This window comes from Salmo trutta, chromosome 12 (assembly GCF_901001165.1).
Source record: "Salmo trutta chromosome 12, fSalTru1.1, whole genome shotgun sequence".
In the NCBI taxonomy this organism is placed as follows: domain Eukaryota; kingdom Metazoa; phylum Chordata; class Actinopteri; order Salmoniformes; family Salmonidae; genus Salmo; species Salmo trutta.
In genome coordinates, this window is record NC_042968.1 from 78,437,866 (window position 1) to 78,456,418 (window position 18,553).

The 18,553-nt window shown below is 46.1% G+C and overlaps 2 protein-coding genes across 5 annotated transcripts in view; one reads left to right on the top strand and one right to left on the bottom strand.

Moving 5' to 3' along the window:
- The window catches only part of LOC115204260 (pyruvate carboxylase, mitochondrial), a 121,285-nt gene that overhangs the window by 81,481 nt on the left and 21,251 nt on the right, over positions 1-18,553 (top strand). The gene's annotated exons all lie outside the window — the stretch shown is intronic.
- Positions 1,360-17,416, bottom strand: LOC115204261 (leucine-rich repeat and fibronectin type-III domain-containing protein 4). Of its 2 annotated transcripts, XM_029769688.1 has the most exons (3): positions 16,627-17,416; positions 9,097-10,798; positions 1,360-2,794 (listed from the first exon to the last, which is right to left on the bottom strand). In XM_029769688.1, the coding sequence occupies exons 2-3, from the start codon at positions 10,773-10,775 to the stop codon at positions 1,702-1,704; spliced, it is 2,772 nt and encodes a 923-aa protein (XP_029625548.1). In that variant the 5' UTR covers positions 10,776-10,798; positions 16,627-17,416; the 3' UTR covers positions 1,360-1,701. The 2 variants fall into 2 exon arrangements, with proteins under 2 accessions (XP_029625548.1, XP_029625550.1); XM_029769690.1 differs by lacking the exon at positions 16,627-17,416 and having other exon boundaries at positions 9,097-10,812.

Genomic DNA, 18,553 nt, shown 5'->3' on the forward strand with positions numbered 1-18,553 from the left:
TGAGCTCAGGTGCCTCCTGTTTCCATTCATCATCCTTGATGTTTCTACAACTTGATTGGAGTCCACCTGTGGTAAATTCAATTGATTGGACATGATTTGGAAAGGCACACACCTGTCTAAATAAGGTCCCACAGTTGACAGTGCATATCTGAGCAAAAACCAAGCCATGAGGTCAAGGGAATTGTCTGTAGAGCTCTGAGACAGGATTGTGTCGAGGCACAGAACTGGGGAAGGGTACCAAAAAATGTATACAGCATTGAAGGTCCCCAAGAACACAGTGGTCTCCATTCTTAAATGATAAAGAGCAATCGGGGGAAAAGGGCCTTGGTCAGGGAGGTGACCAAGAACCCGGTGACAGAGCTCCAGCGCCTCTGTGGAGACAACCCTCTCTGCAGTACTCCACCCATCAGGCCTTTATAGTAGAGTGGCCAAACTAAATCCACTCCTCAGTAAAAGGCACATGACAGCCCGCTTGGAGTTTGCCAAAAGGCACCTAAAGACTCTGACCAAGAGAAACAAGATTCTCTGGTCTGATGAAACCAAGATTGAACACTTTGACCTGAATGCCAAGCGTCACATCTGGAGGAAACCTGGCACCATCCCTATGGTGAAGCATGGTGGTGGCAGCATCATGCTGTGGGGATGTTTATCAGTGGCATTGACTGGGAGACTAGTCAGGATTGAGGAAACGATGAATGGACCAAAGTACAAATCATTTTATTTGTCACGTGTTTAGCAAATGTTATTGCAGGTGTAGCGAAATGCTTGTGAGAGATCCTTGATGAGAACCTGCTCAGGACCTCAGACTGGGGCAAAGGTTCACCTTCCAACAGGACAACAACCCTAAGCACACAGCCAAGACAATGCAGGAGTGGCTTCGGGACAAGTCTCTGAATATCCTTGAGTGGCCCAGCCGGAGGCTGGAGTTGAACCCGATCGAACATCTCTGGAGAGACCTGAAAATAGTTGCGCAGCAACGCTCCCCATCCAACCTGACAGAGCTTGAGATTCTGCAGAGAAGAATGGGAAACAGTCCCCAAATACAGGTGTGCCAAGCTTGTAGCATCATACCCAAGAACACTTGAGGCTGTAATCGCTGCCGAAGGTGCTTCAACAAAGTACTGAGTAAAGGGTCTGAATACTTATGTAAATGTAATATTAAAGTTTATTTTTTATTTTTAATGAACTTGCACAAATTTCTAAACCTGTTTTTGCTTTGTCATTATGGGGTATTGTTTGTAGATTGAGGGAAAAATCCTATTTAATCCATTTTAGAGTAAGGCTTCAACAAAATGTGGAAATAGTCAAGGGGTCTGAATACTTTCCGAATGCACTGTAACCTAAATTCCTCGAGCTTAGTTCAACTGTTGTACCCCTTCAAAACCCCAAATATAAGCTTGTTTTACTCCAATATTTGTAAATAAATGTAAGCAAACCCTGTATAGCCTTAAAACATGGTTAAAACTATACATTTGATATCATGGTTGTTAGTCCTTGTATCCATACCTCTATGAATTTGAGTGGTTACATTTATCCAGGCCCGTCCCTAAGCTTTTTGGCTAAAACGGGCAGGGTGAACACTTTGTTTCAATTAAGGATTCTAGCTTTAAAGCCAAATGGCTTGTATATCTTTTACATCCACCATTTTGTCAGTTTCAGTCTTTGTTTCCATTATGTCCCTCTCTCCTCCTCCTCTCCTCCCTACACAACACTCTCCTCCAGGTCTCCAGCTTTGGCAGCCACTCTGGTGTTAGAGTTAGAGTTGGAGGTGTTGAAGGCGTGCAGGTAACCATGTGTGAGGGCAGGGGGCTGTTGGTCGCTGCCCATGCTGCTCGCTGAACTGGCCGTTGAGGCGCACTGGACCAGCATGCCGTGCACCGACTGGCTCCTCCTGGTCCATATCACACTCAGTCGCTTGGCATAGCTGTAGCAGGTTGTCGTGGTGATCTCGCCCACATCAAAGGAGCAGCTGCGTGTCCTCCCGAGTGGTGGACGATCGCCCCTCCTCCAGTCCTTCAACCGCCCCTCCTCCTCCCCCTGGGCCCAGGAGTCCAGGCTGCATCTGGAGCCCACCATTTTGTCCAAGTCGCTCTCCCTCTCCTCAGAGTGGCGCAGCTTGAGCTTGCCTGAGTGTCTCAGAGCCTTGTGAGCTCTGGGATGGGGTAAGGTCTGGGAGGTGTTGGCAGGGGAGTAGTACAGTGTCACTCTCTCACTCTCGGGGGTGAAAGGGGGGAATCTTTTCCCCCTCACGCCTACCTCCAGGCCCTGCTTCTCAGCCTTTCTCTCTCCACTGAGCTGGTCAGAGTCAAGTGTTGTCCTGGGCTTGTTCTTGGCTTGGGGTTTGGTTTTCGATGGCAGGGGCTTAGCCTTTTGGCCAAGAATGCCTTTGGGCAGAGCCACCATCATCACTCTCCCGTTCCCATTGGTCTGAGCGTAAACGTCCACTTCTCCCTTGGAGGGCAGGAAGTTGTCATGGTGATGGGCAGGGTAGTGACCCTCATCTCTGCAGTCTCCACAGACACGGTGCCTCACCATCATCGCCACGGTGAACACCAGCAGCATCACCACGATGACCCCACCCACCATGATTGTCAGTGTGCCGCCCAGGAAGTGCGCCTGCAGGGAACGGCACTCTGGGAAGTCCTCCTTGGTGCTGAACTGGGTGCAGCCCAGGACCTTGGTGGTGGCCAGGGTGGACAGCCCGTCGTCAAAGATGGCCAGGACACAAAGGCTGTAGTCGGCTCCAGACACAAGGTTCTTTAGCAGGAAAGCGTTGCTTGTAGGAGGCAGAATCCTAACAGACAGGGAAGGGGAGGGGGGGGTTGAGGAGTAATAAAAGAAAAAAGGATATTGAGTCATTTTCTGAGGAGAGAAAGAGGATCTCAGAGAGCAGCTAGGAGAGGGAGACGAATCAAATGAAATGCAATAAGCTACAGTACAACTCCTTAGTGCTAATGATGATGATGATGATGATGATGATGATGATGATGATGAGCAGCCAGCTAGAGGGAGGAGGAGTCAGATCTGCTCATTTGTTGTGGAAATGGTCTTATCAATAATACTCTGCTGTAGAGGGAGAAGGGCAATAGAAAGGGTGAGATTTGATATTCAGGGAAACGGGAGGCGGACTGAACATGGCGCCGGAGAACAAGGCTAACGTTTTACGTATTCCTAACCAATTTTTTTTGTTTGTTTTTTGTTTCTTTGTTAAACTTATTTTTGGACTTCTTTTGTACATAATTTTGCTGCTACCGTCTCTTATGACCGAAAAGAACTTCTGGACATCAGAACTGCTATTACTCACCATGGACTGGCAGAATCCTTTTTCCTTTAACGAGTCCGACGAGCCAGACGTGAATGATAGTACTGCTTTCCCGGGAACAGGCCTAGATCCCCATAATTTGCATGAAGAGAAGGCAGAGAAAAAGGGATCAGAGGGCAGGCTGCCTTCTGAGAATTCGTTGGCGATCGAATAAACCCCCACTGCCTTCCATTCTGCTAGCAAACGTGCAGTCTTTGGAAAATAAAATCGATGACCTACGCGGAAGATTAAACTACCAGCGGGACATTCAAAACTGTTATGCTTCATGGAGTCGTGGCTGAATGACGATATTATCAACATACAGCGTATAACCAGCCAGCTGTATTGGCAGGGCAGAACAGCGCCGTCTGGTAAGAAAAGGGGCGGGGGACTATATGTTTTGTAAAGAACAGCTGGTGCACAATATCTAAGGAAGTCTCAAGGTTTTGCTCACCTGAGGTAGAGTTTCTCATGATAAACTGTAGACCACACTATCAACCTAGACAATTTTCAACTGTATTTTTTGTAGCTGTCTACATACCACCACAGACTGATGCTGGCACTAAGACCGCACTGAATGAGCTGTATTCCGCCATAAGCAAACAGGAAAACGCTCACCCAGAGGTGGCGTTCCTAGTACTTTAATACAGGGAAACTTAAATCCGTCTTACCAAATTTCTATCCGCATGTTAAATGTGCAACCAGAGGGGAAAAAACCCTGGACCACTTTTACTCCACACACAGAGACGCATACAAATCTGACCATAATTCTATCCTGATTCCTGCTTTTCAACCTCTCCCTGTCCGAGTCTGTAATGCCAATATATTTTAAGCAGCCCACCATAGTCCCTGTGCCCAAGAACACTAAGGTAACCTGCCTAAATGTCTACCGACCCGTAGCACTCATGTCTGTACACATCACGGACAAACTGAAATGGTCCACCCACACAGACAGCGTGGTGAAGAAAGCGCAGCAGTGCCTCTTCAACCTCAGGAGGCTGAAGAAATTTGGCTTCTCACCAAAAACACTCACAAACTTTTAGATGCACAATCGAGAGCATCCTGTCGGGCTGTATCACCGCCTGGTAGGGCAACTGCTCCCCCCATAACCGTAAGGCTCTCCAGAGGGTAGTGAGGTCTGCACAACGCATCACCGGGGGCAAACTACCTGCCCTCCAGGACACCTACACCACCCGATGTCACAGGAAGGCCAAAAAGATCATCAAAGACAACAACCACCCGAGCCACTGCCTGTTCACCCCGCTATCATACAGAAGGCGAGGTCAGTACAGGTGCATCAAAGCTGGGACCGAGAGACTGAAAAACAGCTTCTATCTCAAGGCCATCAGACTGTTAAACAGCGATCACTAACATTGAGTGGCTACTGCCAACATACTGACTCAAATCTCTAGCCACTTTAATATTTGATGTGTCACTTTAAACAATGCCACTTTATATAATGTTTACATACCCTACATTACTCATCTCATATGTATATACTGTACTCTATGCCATCTGCTGCATCTTGCCTATGCCGTTCGGCCATCGCTCATCCATATATTTTTATGTACATATTCTTATTCATTCCTTTACACTTGTGTGTGTGTGTGTGTGTATAAAGTAGTTGTTGTGAAATTGTTAGATTACTTTTTAGATATTACTGCATGGTCGGAACTAAAAGCACAAGCATTTCGCTACACTCGCATTAACATCTGCTAACCATGTGTATGTGTCAAATAAAATTTCATTTGATTTGTAGCCATGAAGTGCTTGGAAAGGCTGGTCATGTCTCACATCAACACCATTATCCCAGAAACCCTAGACCCACTCCAATTTGCATTCCGCCCTAACAGATTATGCAATCCCTATTGCACTCCACACTGCCCTTTCCCACCTGGACAAAAGGAACACCTACAATACCATTCAAAAGTTTGGGGTCACTTAGACATTTCCTTGTTTTTTAAAGAAATAACATCAAATTGATCAGAAATACAGTGTAGACATTGTTGTAAATGACTATTGTAGCTGGAAACGGCTTTTTATTTTTTTAATTTATGGAATATCTACATAGGGGTACAGAGACCCATTATCAGCAACCATCACTCCAATGTTCCAATGGCACGTTGTGTTAGCTAATCCAAGTTTATCATTTTAAAAGGCTAATTGATCATTAGAAAACCCTTTAGCAATTATGTTAGCACAGCTGAAAACTATTGTGCTGATTAAAGAAGCAATTAAACTGGCCTTCTTTAGACTAGTTGAGTATCTGGAGCGTCAGCATTTGTGGGTTCAATTACAGGCTCAAAATGGCCAGAGACAAGTCTATTCCATCCGAGAAATTGCCAAGAAACTGAATATCTCGTACAATGCTGTGTACTACTCCCTTCACAGAACAGCGCAAACTGTCTCTAACCAGAATAGAAAGAAGAGTGGGAGGCCCCAGTGCACAACTGAACAAGAGGGCAAGTACATTAGTGTCTAGTTAGAGACAGTTTGCGCTGTTCTGTGAAGGGAGTAGTGCACAGCGTTGTATGAGATCTTCAGTTTCTTGGCACTTTCTCGCATGGAATGGCCTTCATTTCTCAGAACAAGAATAAACTGACGCGTTTCAGAAGAAAGTTCTTTGTTTCTGTAATCGAACCCACAAATGCTGATGCTCCAGATACTCAACTAGTCTAAAGAAGGCCAGTTTTATTGCTTCTTTAATCAGGACAACCGTTTTCAGCTCTGCTAACATAATTGCAAAAGGGTTTTCTAATGATCAATTAGCCTTTTAAAGTGATAAACTTGGAATAGCTAACACAACGTGCCATTGGAACACAGGAGTTATGGTTGCTGATAATGGGCCTATATAGATATTCCATAACAAATCTGCCGTTTCCAGCTACAATAGTCATTTACAACATTAACAATGTCTACACTGTATTTTTGATCAATTCTAATGTTATTTTAATGGACAAAAAAATGGCCTTTTCTTTCAAAAACAAGGACATTTCCAAGTGACCCTAAACTTTTGAACGGTAGTGTATGTGAGAATGCTATTCATTGACTACAGCTCAGCGTTCAACACCATAGTGCCCTCAGTTCATCAATAAGCTAAGGGACGAAACACCTCCCTCTGCAATTGGATCCTGGACTTCATGATGGGCTGCCCCCAGGTGGTAAGGGTAGGTAATGACACATCTGCCACGCTGATCCTCAACACGGGCCTCTCAGGGGTGTGTGCTCAGTCCCTTCCTGTACTTCCTGTACTTAACTCATGACTGTACGGCCAGGCACGACTCCAACACCAAGTTTGCCGACGACACAACAGTGGTAGGCCTGATCATCGACGAGACAGCCTATAGGGAGGAGGTCAGAGACCTGGCCGTGTGGTGCCAGGTCAACAACCTCTCCTGCAACGTGATCAAGACAATGGAGATGATTGTGGACTACAGGAAAAGGAGGACCGAGCACGCCCCCATTCTCATTGACGGTGCTGTAGTGGAGCAGGTTGAGAGGTTCAAGTTCCTTGGTGTCCACATCACCAACAAACTAACATGGTCCAAGCACACCAAGACAGTCGTGAAGAGGGCACAACAAAACCTATTCCCCCTCAGGAGACTGAAAAGATTTGGCATGGGTCCTCAGATCCTCAAGGTTATACAGCTGCACCATCGAGAGCATTCTTACTGGTTGCATCACTGCCTGGTATGGCAACTGCTCGGCCTCCGACCGCAAGGCACTACAGAGGGTAGTGCGAACGACCCAGTACATCACTGGAGCCAATCTTCCTGCCATCCAGGACCTCGACACCAGGTGGTGTCACTGGAAGGCCCTAAAAATTGTCCAAGACTCCAGGCACCCTAGTCATAGACTGTTCTCTCTGCTACTGCATGGCAAGCGGTACCGGAGTACCAAGTCTAGGTCCAAGAGGCTTCTAAACAGCTTCTACCCCCAAGCCATAAGACTCCTGAACATCTAATCAAATGGTTCTTATCTATGCATAGTCACTGTAATAACTCTATCTACATGTACATATTACTTCGACTAACCGGTGCCCCCGCACATTGACTCTGTACCGGTATCCCTGTATATAGTCTCGCTATTGCTATTTTACTGCTGCTCTTTAATTACTTGTTACTTTTATTTCTTATTCTTAATCATATTTTTTTTAAACTGCGTTGTTGGTCAGGGGCTCATAAGTAAGCATTTCACTAAGAATACCTGTTGTATTCAGCGCGTGTGACTAATACAATTTCATTTGATTTTAAACCAGAGTCTGTTTACGTATGTTTTTTTCCTCTCCTCAGAAACGTGTCTTGCCAAGCGATGAGCTATTCAAGACAACTCCGAGGCAATGACACATACTCGCACCCCAATTACCACCACCCCCGCCCAAACGCTGTACGCCAGGAAGAGGACAAGACGGCAAACACTTCCATTTTTAAAGTCTTTCACCCCTCCGTCTTCCAACCGACTGCTCGTGTCAAATCTCTTGTTAAATCCTGCAGCTTATCGTATGGATTCAGACTGCTGTGTATATAAGTGTAGAACACTATTGAACATTTATTGGAAGGTGTAAATGAGGCTGATGAATGCGTTTACCGCTGAGAGGTAATTGCGAGCTCTCGAAGGCAGACCTTGAGCAATTTCTAATTTCATCTGGTGGGCAGTTGACCTTTCTGGCGCCCTTGCTCTCCCTCATTCCTCCACACTATCCTCAAATTATCTCCAGCTTTGGGTTACAAATTACTTTGTTGTTATTACATTTAGTTGTTTACATGCAGGCTTCGTAATAAATTGGAAAGATGGGCTTTACGCGGAACATTAACTCAGAATATGCAAGCTATCTCAATAGGCTTATATAAGGTGAATAACTGCATTGTAAGCTCTACTGAAAACCTGTCAAAGGGATATGCTGTTTAAACAAATTAGCCATGGAGTCCCAGAGACGGTAGAAATTAATGCTTGCCTTCATCCATCTTATTTAGCTATGAAGACTACATATACCTTGGCATATATTAGTCATCCAAATGTGTGTATTTGCATACTTATTCTTTGATCTTGGAAGGCTTAGCAAGCAGTTCACCTGTCCTTATTGGGACACCAGGGAATTATGTGATGTTATGAGGCATCAAATGTTTAGAGTATGAGACTAACCATCACTTGCTGACTTAGTAGGGGATGAAAGCTGTAAATGTCGAATTGGGCGGCGTTCTTCCTGTTTTTCATTCTGACAGCTGTGTGCGCACACATTAGTGTGTCCTGACAAGTCCTTGAGAATCGTTCAGTATTTGATATAAAACACTGCATGTCTATTTAGGTGCCTCTCCCTACCTCCACAAACTGAAGTGGGTTCAGTGTTCCCTAGACCCAAACCCACCATCTCCCTATTTATCTCCATTTCAGACTGACTGATGGGATGTGACACTGTCCTCAGATCTGCGGCTTGTACTTTTTTATAAGGACTTCATCCTCCTTTTCCCACAGTCTTCTATCTCCCTTCCATCTCTTTCCTTTCCCTCTCTCAATCACCCGTTCATACTTTACAGTCCACTACGCTTGCTCTCCTTTAATTCATGTGTCAGTTTTCATGTTCATCACTCCTGGTCCCTGTCATTCAAGGACACTCTGTGATAACTCAGATCAATTGTAAAACCACTGGGGTGTTTTGTACATGACAGTATTACAATGGAAGACCACACAGAGGTGTTTGTTTTGCATCTAGCCTTCTGATTGATCTATTCATGCTTGCCCAGTTGGAACTGTCTCTCAGGTTCTGTAGGATGGCTATGTCGCTGAGGGGAGCTTACCTGTACACCAGGGCGTCATCTGCAGTGCAGTTGTACTGGATCTGGTACATCCACACCAGGTATGGCCCAGTGGCCCGGCCAAGGACCCAGCGCACCTGGGCAGAGGTGGCAGTCACTCCCAGGACTCCCACCAAATGCTCACTGGCATCTCCATCTCCACTCTCCCCCTCTGTGGCATTCTTGACAGTCACCACCCCTCCACCACCCTTCCCGTTCCGGCCTGCCCCTCTTCTCCCACTGGAGATATCTGATGACCCGGGGTCCCCTCGAGGGCTGGTTAGGGGGACAGTGTTGTTACCGCGGTGAGGGAGGGGGATGATCTTCAGGTTTATCAGGGCCGTAGCCTCCCCAGCAGCGTTGATGGCAATGCAGGTGTAGGACCCATCGTCACGGGCACGGGTCACCAGCACGTCCAGGGTGCCGTTGTAGTATGAGTGCACACGGCTGGAGTTGGCTACGATGCGGTCGTCTGGGGAGATCCAGTGGATGATTGGCTCTGGGTCTCCAATGGCACGGCACCTCAGCGTGGCCCTCTGGCCCTCCAGCACCCACAGCTTGTTGGAGTGGCGCGTGATGAGCGGAGGCTCGCAGGTGAACTCCTCCTCTGGGATGGACCAGAAGTAGCGCCCGGCCAGGTGAACGGGGGTGGCACACGTCTCCATGTCGTCCCCGCGGATCAGCCGCCTCAGCCACAGCAGCTCACAGTTGCAGTGCAGGGGGTTCCCCCCGAAGCTCAGGCTGATGACAGCATTGTAGGGGGTGGGGCTGACCACGCCCATCTGAGAGCGGGAGAACAGGGGGTCGGGGGGCAGAGTCTGCAGCCGGTTGGACGTCATGTCGAGACGAGCCAGCTTGTAGAGTTCTCCGAAGGAGCCCTCGGCGATGTGGTCCAGGAGGTTGTGGTCCAGGTTGAGGGTGTGCAGGCTGGCCATGTTCTGGATGGCCTCCCAGGGGACCTTCCTCAGGTTGTTGTAGGACAGGTCCAGATCCTCCAGCGTCTGCAGGAAGTCATCAAATGCCTCGGTGGAGACGTTGGTCAGCTGGTTGTTGTTGATGATGAGGTGCTGCAAGTTAGTCAGGCCGGACAGGTCTTTTGGCCCCACCACGGTCAGCCGGTTGGTGTCCAGGTGGAGTGAACGCAGGCTCTCAAGGTCAGCGAAGGCCAGAGGTTTCAGGGCATGGATGGTGTTCCTGGACAGAGTTAGCTCTACCAGGCCTGACATGTTGGCAAAGTCCACTCTGCCCACCTCCAGGATGAAGTTGTCAGCCAGACGGAGCTCCACTGTGCGCCGGTCAATGTCGGGAGGGACGAACAGCAGGCCCTTGTTGACACAGAGCGTGCTTAGAGACTCTGAGAGGTTTCGACACACACAGTGGAAGGGACAGATGGAGACCATGCCCCAGGTCTCTCCAGCGGACACGCCCGGGCCCAGCAGAACAGAGAACACACAGGAGCAGGTCACCACGGCCAGCCAGACTAGAGTCTGTGGGTTCATAGAGCAGGCAAGGGGTCTCAGGGAAGGACTGGTGACTTTTGGCTTGAGTTCAATAGGAGATAACAGGTTTATTTCCGGGTGGACACCTTTTAGAGAGTGTTGCTTTGGAGAGGGCCTCCGAGAGGATTTTGAGTGGGGTGTAGCTGAGTATGGGAGTGATAATTGTGATTTGGATTTAGGCATTGTTGAGCTGGTTATCCATCGACCTACGGAAGTACAAGTGGGGAATCGTTATCGCTCATTTCCATTGGTTTTGCCATTCAGTGGCTTTTACATCCAACAGTGCAGTAGTGGTATTGGATTGTACAATTGTTATTTGGAGTTTTAGATATAAAACAAATTCCACAAAAGTTCAATACTGATTTTGTAAACTGATGTGGTTATGTTTGTGTAGGCCTATGTATATAGTTTCAGTGAGATATGAGTGAGGCTAGATTTGATATAAACCTCCAAACCTGGGTGGTTTTCCTTAGACCGGTCACTGTTCTGGGGTGCTGGCCATGACTACTGGGTTCCACTGTTACTGGTTCTGGGGTGGTGGCCATGACTACTGGGTTCAACTGTTACTGGTTCTGGGGTGGTGGCCATGACTACTGGGTTCAACTGTTACTGGTTCTGGGGTGGTGGCCATGACTACTGGGTTCAACTGTTACTGGTTCTGGGGTGGTGGCCATGACTACTGGGTTCAACTGTTACTGGTTCTGGGGTGGTGGCCATGACTACTGGGTTCCACTGTTACTGGTTCTGGGGTGGTGGCCATGACTACTGGGTTCCACTTACTGGTTCTGGGGTGGTGGCCATGACTACCGAGTTCAACTGTTACTGGTCCTGGGGTGGTGGCTATGACTACTGGGTTCCACTGTTACTGGTTCTGGGGTGGTGGCCATGACTACTGGGTTCCACTGTTACTGGTCCTGGGGTGGTGGCCATGACTACTGGGTTCCACTGTTACTGGTCCTGGGGTGGTGGCCATGACTACTGGGTTCCACTGTTACTGGTTCTGGGGTGGTGGCCATGACTACTGGGTTCCACTGTTACTGGTTCTGGGGTGGTGGCCATGACTACTGGGTTCCACTGTTACTGGTTCTGGGGTGGTGGCCATGACTACTGCGTTCAACTGTTACTGGGGCCTTCTTGTTCTCACCCTCCACTGCCCACTGTTCTGTTATTGCCCCATTCACCTGATGCATTTGTGTGTGTGTGTGTGTGTGTGTGTGTGTGTGTGTGTGTGTGTGTGTGTGTGTGTGTGTGTTGAGCATGAACGTTGACCCACGTTCCGTCTCATGGGAAGGAATGACATTGGGTTAAAAGCCAAACTACAAAAGGCAGGTCCTTGATAAAGCAGAATAGTGGTTTGTAGGGTGACTGAGTCTCCAGGTCATGAATGGAAGCCTAGTCGCTTGAATTATCTGTAACATTACAGGCCTGATTAATGTGACTGTGTTGTGCTTTTCCATGGCTGCTGTGTTTCACTGGGTTGAGAATATTACATTTGTGCTCGTTTGAGCATTATGTAAGGCCAGCTTCTTCTCCTGTCACGCTCACAAAGCACCGTTTGAGTGTGTGAGGGAGAATGAGAGGGGGAGATGAAGAACCCACTAGGGGAATGATGGATACAACCTATAAAAAACTGTGTAATAGTGTAAACTGTGTTTGTCTCTGTGCATGCACTGTGCAATGATACACACACACCTACAAGAAATGTTGTGGTGTGTAAGGTGGGTTTGGTGTGTGTTTTATGCTATGATAAGACACTCTTCACTGCATCATGGGAAATCTGTGTATGGGGTTAACCTTTTGGACCTGTATGTCTGAGTTGGGAGGGAGGGAAGATGGAGGCATGGTAACAGGGTTAGATTCTAAGCTTGACATTCTATCCCATATCTTTTCTGTATGAGTTGGCTTAGGGTTTGAATGGATTGCACATCCCCCTTAGTTCATAATCACAGTGACTGAGGACTGCACAGTAATTGTTCCTACCTTAGTGGGTGAATATCCTGTTCTCCCACAGAACAGAACACAGAGGCCCTCATCTACAGTGCCTTGAGAAAGTATTCACACCCCTGGCCTTTTTCCACATTTTGTTATAACCTGTATTTAAAATTGATTACATTTCGATTTGGTGTCACTGGCATACATACACACAATACCCCATTATGTCAGTCGAATTAAGTTTTTAGAAATGTTTACAAATGAATAAAAAGCTGAAAGTCAGTAAGTATTCAACCCATTTGTTATGGCAAGCCTAACGTTAATGAGTAAACATTTGCTTAACAAGTCACATGAGTTGCATGGCCTCTCTGTGGGCAGTAATGGTGTTTTAACATGCTTTTTTTTAATGACCCCCTCATCTCTTTACCCCAACCATACAATTATCTGTAAGGTCCCTCAGTCGAGTGGTGAATTTCAAACACAGATTCAACCACAAAGGACAAGGAGGTTTCCCAGTGCCTTGCAAAGAAGGGTACCTATTGGTAGATGGGTAAACAAGCAGATATTGAATATCCCATTGAGCCTTGTTTAGTTATTTATTACACTTTGGATGGTGTATTAATACACCCAGTCACTACAAAGATGCAAGCGTCCTTCCTAACGCAGTTACCGAAGAGGAAGGAAACCACTCAGGGATTTCACCATGAGGCCTTTTTTAGTTATTTATTTTTTGTATCACCTTTAATTAACCAGGTAGGCTAGTTGAGAACAAGTTCTCATTTACAACTGCGACCTGGCCAAGATAAAGCAAAGCAGTGCGACACAAACAACAACAGAGTTACACATGGAATAAATAAGCGTACAGTCAATAACACAATAGAAAAAAAGAAAGTCAATATACAGTGAATGCAAATGGCGTGAGGAGGTAAGGCAATAAATAGGCCACAGTAGCGAAGTAATTACAATTTAGAAAATTAACACTGGAGTGATAGATGAGCAGATGATGTGCAAGTAGAAATACTGGTGTGCAAAAGAGCAGAAAACTAAATAAAAACAATATGGGGATGAGGTAGGTATATTGAATGGGCTATTTATAGATGGACTATGTACAGCTGCAGCGATCGGTTAGCTGCTCAGATAGCTGATGTTTAAAGTTAGTTAGGGAAATGTAAGTCTCCAGCTTCAGCGATTTTTGCAATTCGTTCCAGTCACTGGCAGCAGAGAACTGGAAGGAAAGGCGGCCAAAGGAGATGTTGGCTTTGGGGATGATCAGTGAGATATACCTGCTGGAGCGCGTGCTACGGGTGGGTGTTGTTATCGTGACCAGTGAACTGATATAAGGCGGGGCTTTACCTAGCATAAAGTTATAGATGACCTGGAGCCAGTGGGTCTGGCGACGAATATGTAGCGAGGGCCAGCCGACTAGAGCATACAGGTCGCAGTGGTGGGTGGTATAAGGGGCTTTGGTAACAAAACAGATGGCACTGTGATAGACTGCATCCAGTTTGCTGAGTAGAGTATTGGAAGCTATTTTGTAGATGACATCGCCGAAGTCGAGGATCGGTAGGATAGTCAGTTTTACTAGGGTAAGTTTAGCGGCGTGAGTGAAGGAGGCTTTGTTGTGAAATAGAAAGCAGATTCTAGATTTGATTTTTGGATTGGAGATGTTTGATATGAGTCTGGAAGGAGAGTTTACAGTCTAGCCAGACACCTAGATATTTGTAGTTGTCCACATATTCTAGGTCAGAACCGTCCAGGGTGGCGATGCTAGTCGGGCGGGCGGGTGCGGGCAGCGAACGGTTGAAAAGCATGCATTTGGTTTTACTAGCTTTTAAGAGCAGTTGGAGGCCACGGAAGGAGTGTTGTATGGCATTGAAGCTTGTTTGGAGGTTAGTTAACACAGTGTCCAAAGAAGGGCCTGACGTATACAGAATGGTGTCGTCTGCGTAGAGGTGGATCAGGGAATCACCTGCAGAAAGAGCTACATCGTTGATATATACAGAGAAAAGAGTCCGCCGAGAATTGAACCCTATGATACCCCCATAGAGACTGCCAGAGGTCCGGACAACAGGCCCTCCGATTTGACACACTGAACTCTGTCTGCGAAGTAGTTGGTGAACCAGTCGAGGCAGTCATTTGAGAAACCAAGGCTATTGAGTCTGCCGATAAGAAAACACGTGATTTACCAAGGTGAACGAAGTGGCCAGTCGATGAAGACGGCTGCACAGTACTGTCTTTTATCGATGTCGTTTATGATATTGTTTTGTACCTTGAGCGTGGCTGAGGTGCACCCGTAACCAGCTCGGAAACCGGATTGCACAGCGGAGAAGGTAAGGTGGGATTCGAAATGGTCAGTGATCTGTTTGTTAACTTGGCTTTCGAAGACTTTAGAAAGGCAGGGCAGGATGGATATAGGTTTATAACAGTTTGGGTCTAGAGTGTCACCCCCTTTGAAGAGGGTGATGACCGCGGAAGCTTTCCAGTCTTTGGGGATCTCGGACGATACGAAAGAGGTTGAACAGACTGGTAATAGGGGTTGCAGCAATGGCGGTGGATCATTTTAGAAAGAGAGGTTCCAGATTGTCTAGCCCAGCTGATTTGTACGGGTCCAGGTTTTGCAGCTCTTTCAGAACATCTGCTATCTGGATTTGGGTGAAGAAGCTGGAGAGGCTCGGACAAGTAGCTGTGGGGGGTGGCTAAAACAGTTAAATGGCTGTGATAGGAGAACTGAGTATGGGTCCACAATACTAACCTAAATAACAGGGTGAAAGGAAGCCTGTATAGAATTAAAAACATTCCTAACCATGCCTCCTGTTTGCAAAAAGGCACAAAAGTAAAATGCAAAAAATATGGCAAAGACATGTACTTTATGTCCTGAATACAAAGCATTATGTTTAGGGCAAATACAACACATCACTGAGTACCACTCTTTATATTTTCAAGCATGGTGGCGGCTGCATCATGTTATATGTATGCTTGTTATCGGCAAGGATTAGGGATTTTTTTTTAGGATAAAAAGAAATGGAGTAGAGCTAAGCACAGGCAAAATCCTAGAGGAAAACCTGGTTCAGTCTGCTTTACACCAGACACTGGGAGACAAATTCACCTTTCAGCAGGATAATTAACCTAAAACACAAGGCGAAATATACTTTAGAGTTGCTTACCAAGATAACATTGAATGTTCCTGAGTGGCCTAGTTACAGTTTTGACTTAAATTGGCTTGAAAATCTATGGCAAGACTTGAAAATGGCTGTCTAGCAATGATCAACAACCAACTTGAAGAATTCTAAAAATATTAATGTGCAAATATTGTACAATCTAGGTGTGCGAAGCTCTTAGATTAACCCAGAATACTCACAGCTGTAATCGCTGCCAAAGGTGATTCTAACATGTATTGACTCGGGGGTGAAATACTAATGTGATAGAGATTTTGATTTCATTTTCAATAAATGTTTTCGCTTTGTCATTTATGGGGTATTGTGTGTAGATGGGTGAGGGGGAAACATTTTATATTTTAATCCATTTTGAATTTAGCCAACAACTCAAGGTGAATGAATACTTTCTGAAGGCATTGTACATGGCAGTATTTATTTAAAATCACTATCTGGCTGTAACTGCTAGTATTTAAATCTATTCTTATCCCTAGTTATCCTCTTGGCTTGGATATGTTTCACTCTTCTCAGTGTTTTATGATCGTTGGCTAAACGCACAGAGGAAAGACCTAGTAAACCTTTTCCATGTTGCATTACCTTATCTCTCTGTCCACCTATCCATATTTACTTTGACTTAAGCTCATCCTCCAAATCAACAAGCGTATGAGCAATTTGTTGCTTGTCAGTTTGTCATTTATATTTTACTCAGTCATTCCTGTTGTTAATATCCTTGTTTTCTGGGATTCACTCAGAATTGTTGCTAGGTCAGTCCATTGTATACATCCTCCAGAATATGAAGAGAGCAAGGATTAGCAGAGTGACATGGGCACAGATAATCATATTTCCTCCACAATGTGCAATACAGTCAGGACAGACCAAGTTAGATGCGCTATTAAAAGAAACACAGGGTTCTATTCTAGTGTGAAGAAAACAAATGAATATTAACTTACAGAAGTTTGCTGCTTATGCTGTTCAGGATGCCAAGTCCATTGATTCGTTCTGGTAACTGGAGCATGAATCGAAATAATCAGATGTAGTTTTTCAAGCATGAGCCCCGAGGCTTTCAGAGATGACAAGCTTATGTTTCCTAGATAACAAAATATTTGAAATTTGTGAAACATTTCAGTCTGCTTCATAGCGTTTATCCTCCATCTATTCACTAATTGCAGCCTTCAGTCTTCTCCCAGGACAGTATCCAGTCTCTTCTCTTTACTCTGCAGTTATTGGTATTCAGACCCCTCTTTCCTCTCGCTGCGCATCTGTCCTTTGCAGAATCAGTGCGGCTCTAGAACATCCCCAAGTCTGTGTTTTATCTCTGTGTGAGAGCAGCTTTAACCACCTGACCTCCAACCCCCTTTCTCCTCCCAGTTCCCCCACTGTGTGGGAAGGGTAACAATTCCTTTTCACTCGCTTGTTCCTTCCGTCATGCTGCCTTTTTGTTTTTTGTTTTAGTCGTCCAGACGAGCCCAGGGAAAGGAACAGTGCTGTTAAAGTAGGTTATTAACCGTAGACGTCAACAACCTATTACGGTCGCATGTTTCACCTCTGTGGTCGCCGTGCTTATTCACAACTCAATCGCTTGTTTTGACGTTCTTTTCCCCTGCCGTCCGGTGCTGTACCAGTCTGAATTGTGGCTTCTGCTGCAGCAAGCGTGTGTGTGAGCGAGGGAGAGACTGCAAAGTGTGTCTGCTACTGAGATGTGAGAGGGAAAGGGAGGGAGGAGGGAGAGCCTTGAGCAGTCCTGGCTTTCGATAGAAGGGGGGAAAGATGGAATTGGAATGGCTAGGAGAAAATGCAGAACATTTGCGTTGGATAAATTTGCCAAAATGAAGAGAGGAGGCTGTTGGAGGTTTTGGAGGAGGGAGAGGCAGCAGCCCCACCCCCGTCTTTATCATTTATTAGCCTAACAGTTGGGCCAAAGTAAGGGATGGCTTCATTACTGCTGTGATTAAAGCAGTTATCATTCTATTTATACAAGCCCTTAGCAGACTGTACATTCAGCTGGTTAGCAGTTGGTGTTTTCCTGTCTGCAGTCGCCTGTAGACCACTGCTCCAGTGAGAAACATTATGGAGACACTGTAGCCTAATAAAGTAGCTTTATGCTGAGGTGTTTGAAATGGGATATTGCAGCGACAGTCCTGGTTGGTTACTATCAAGAGGCATGTTAAATCAGCAATTTTGGGTTTAAAAGTCCTTTCATCAATTATTCAACGTTTGATTACTACACGTTGATCGCAATGGTCCCCAATGTACGCTGAATGTTAAGTGTGGTCGCGGGGGTGGGGAGTTTGTGATTGTTCAGCAGGTTTTGGAGTGAATAAAGTCTGATTGGAGTGCTTTCTTGTCTTCCCTGCTGTGGTCTGGGGGTGTAGAGAGAGAGAGGGAATCCGAGAGAATCAATACGGATGATGAGAGAAACACAGATGACTTACACTAGGTTTCTCAACCCAAACAGAAGTGATGAAGGTTAATACAGGTCAACACCAGCACCATGGCTGAATCTGACAGCGTGGCTTTTTGCCCTGGAGTTTGAGGGAACGAGACAAAGGAGAGAGGGGAGGCTTAGCCCCTCTTCATCCTCCTGGTTCCTTTCATCCCTCTTGTTTCTATTCCGATCTGGGCTAGCTGTGTGGTTTTTTTTTTTTAGGTGAGGAGGACTGAGTGACTCACCCTCAGCCAGACACAAACTGGGGCTTTTTACAGAGAACTGAGTCCAGCCATGCTGGAGTGTTACACGCACCCTACAGGAACACTGTTGTATGTGTTCAACCAATAAGTGCTAGGTAATGCTGCACTCCTGATACATACATACATACATACATACATACATACATACATACATACATACATACATACATACATACATACATACATACA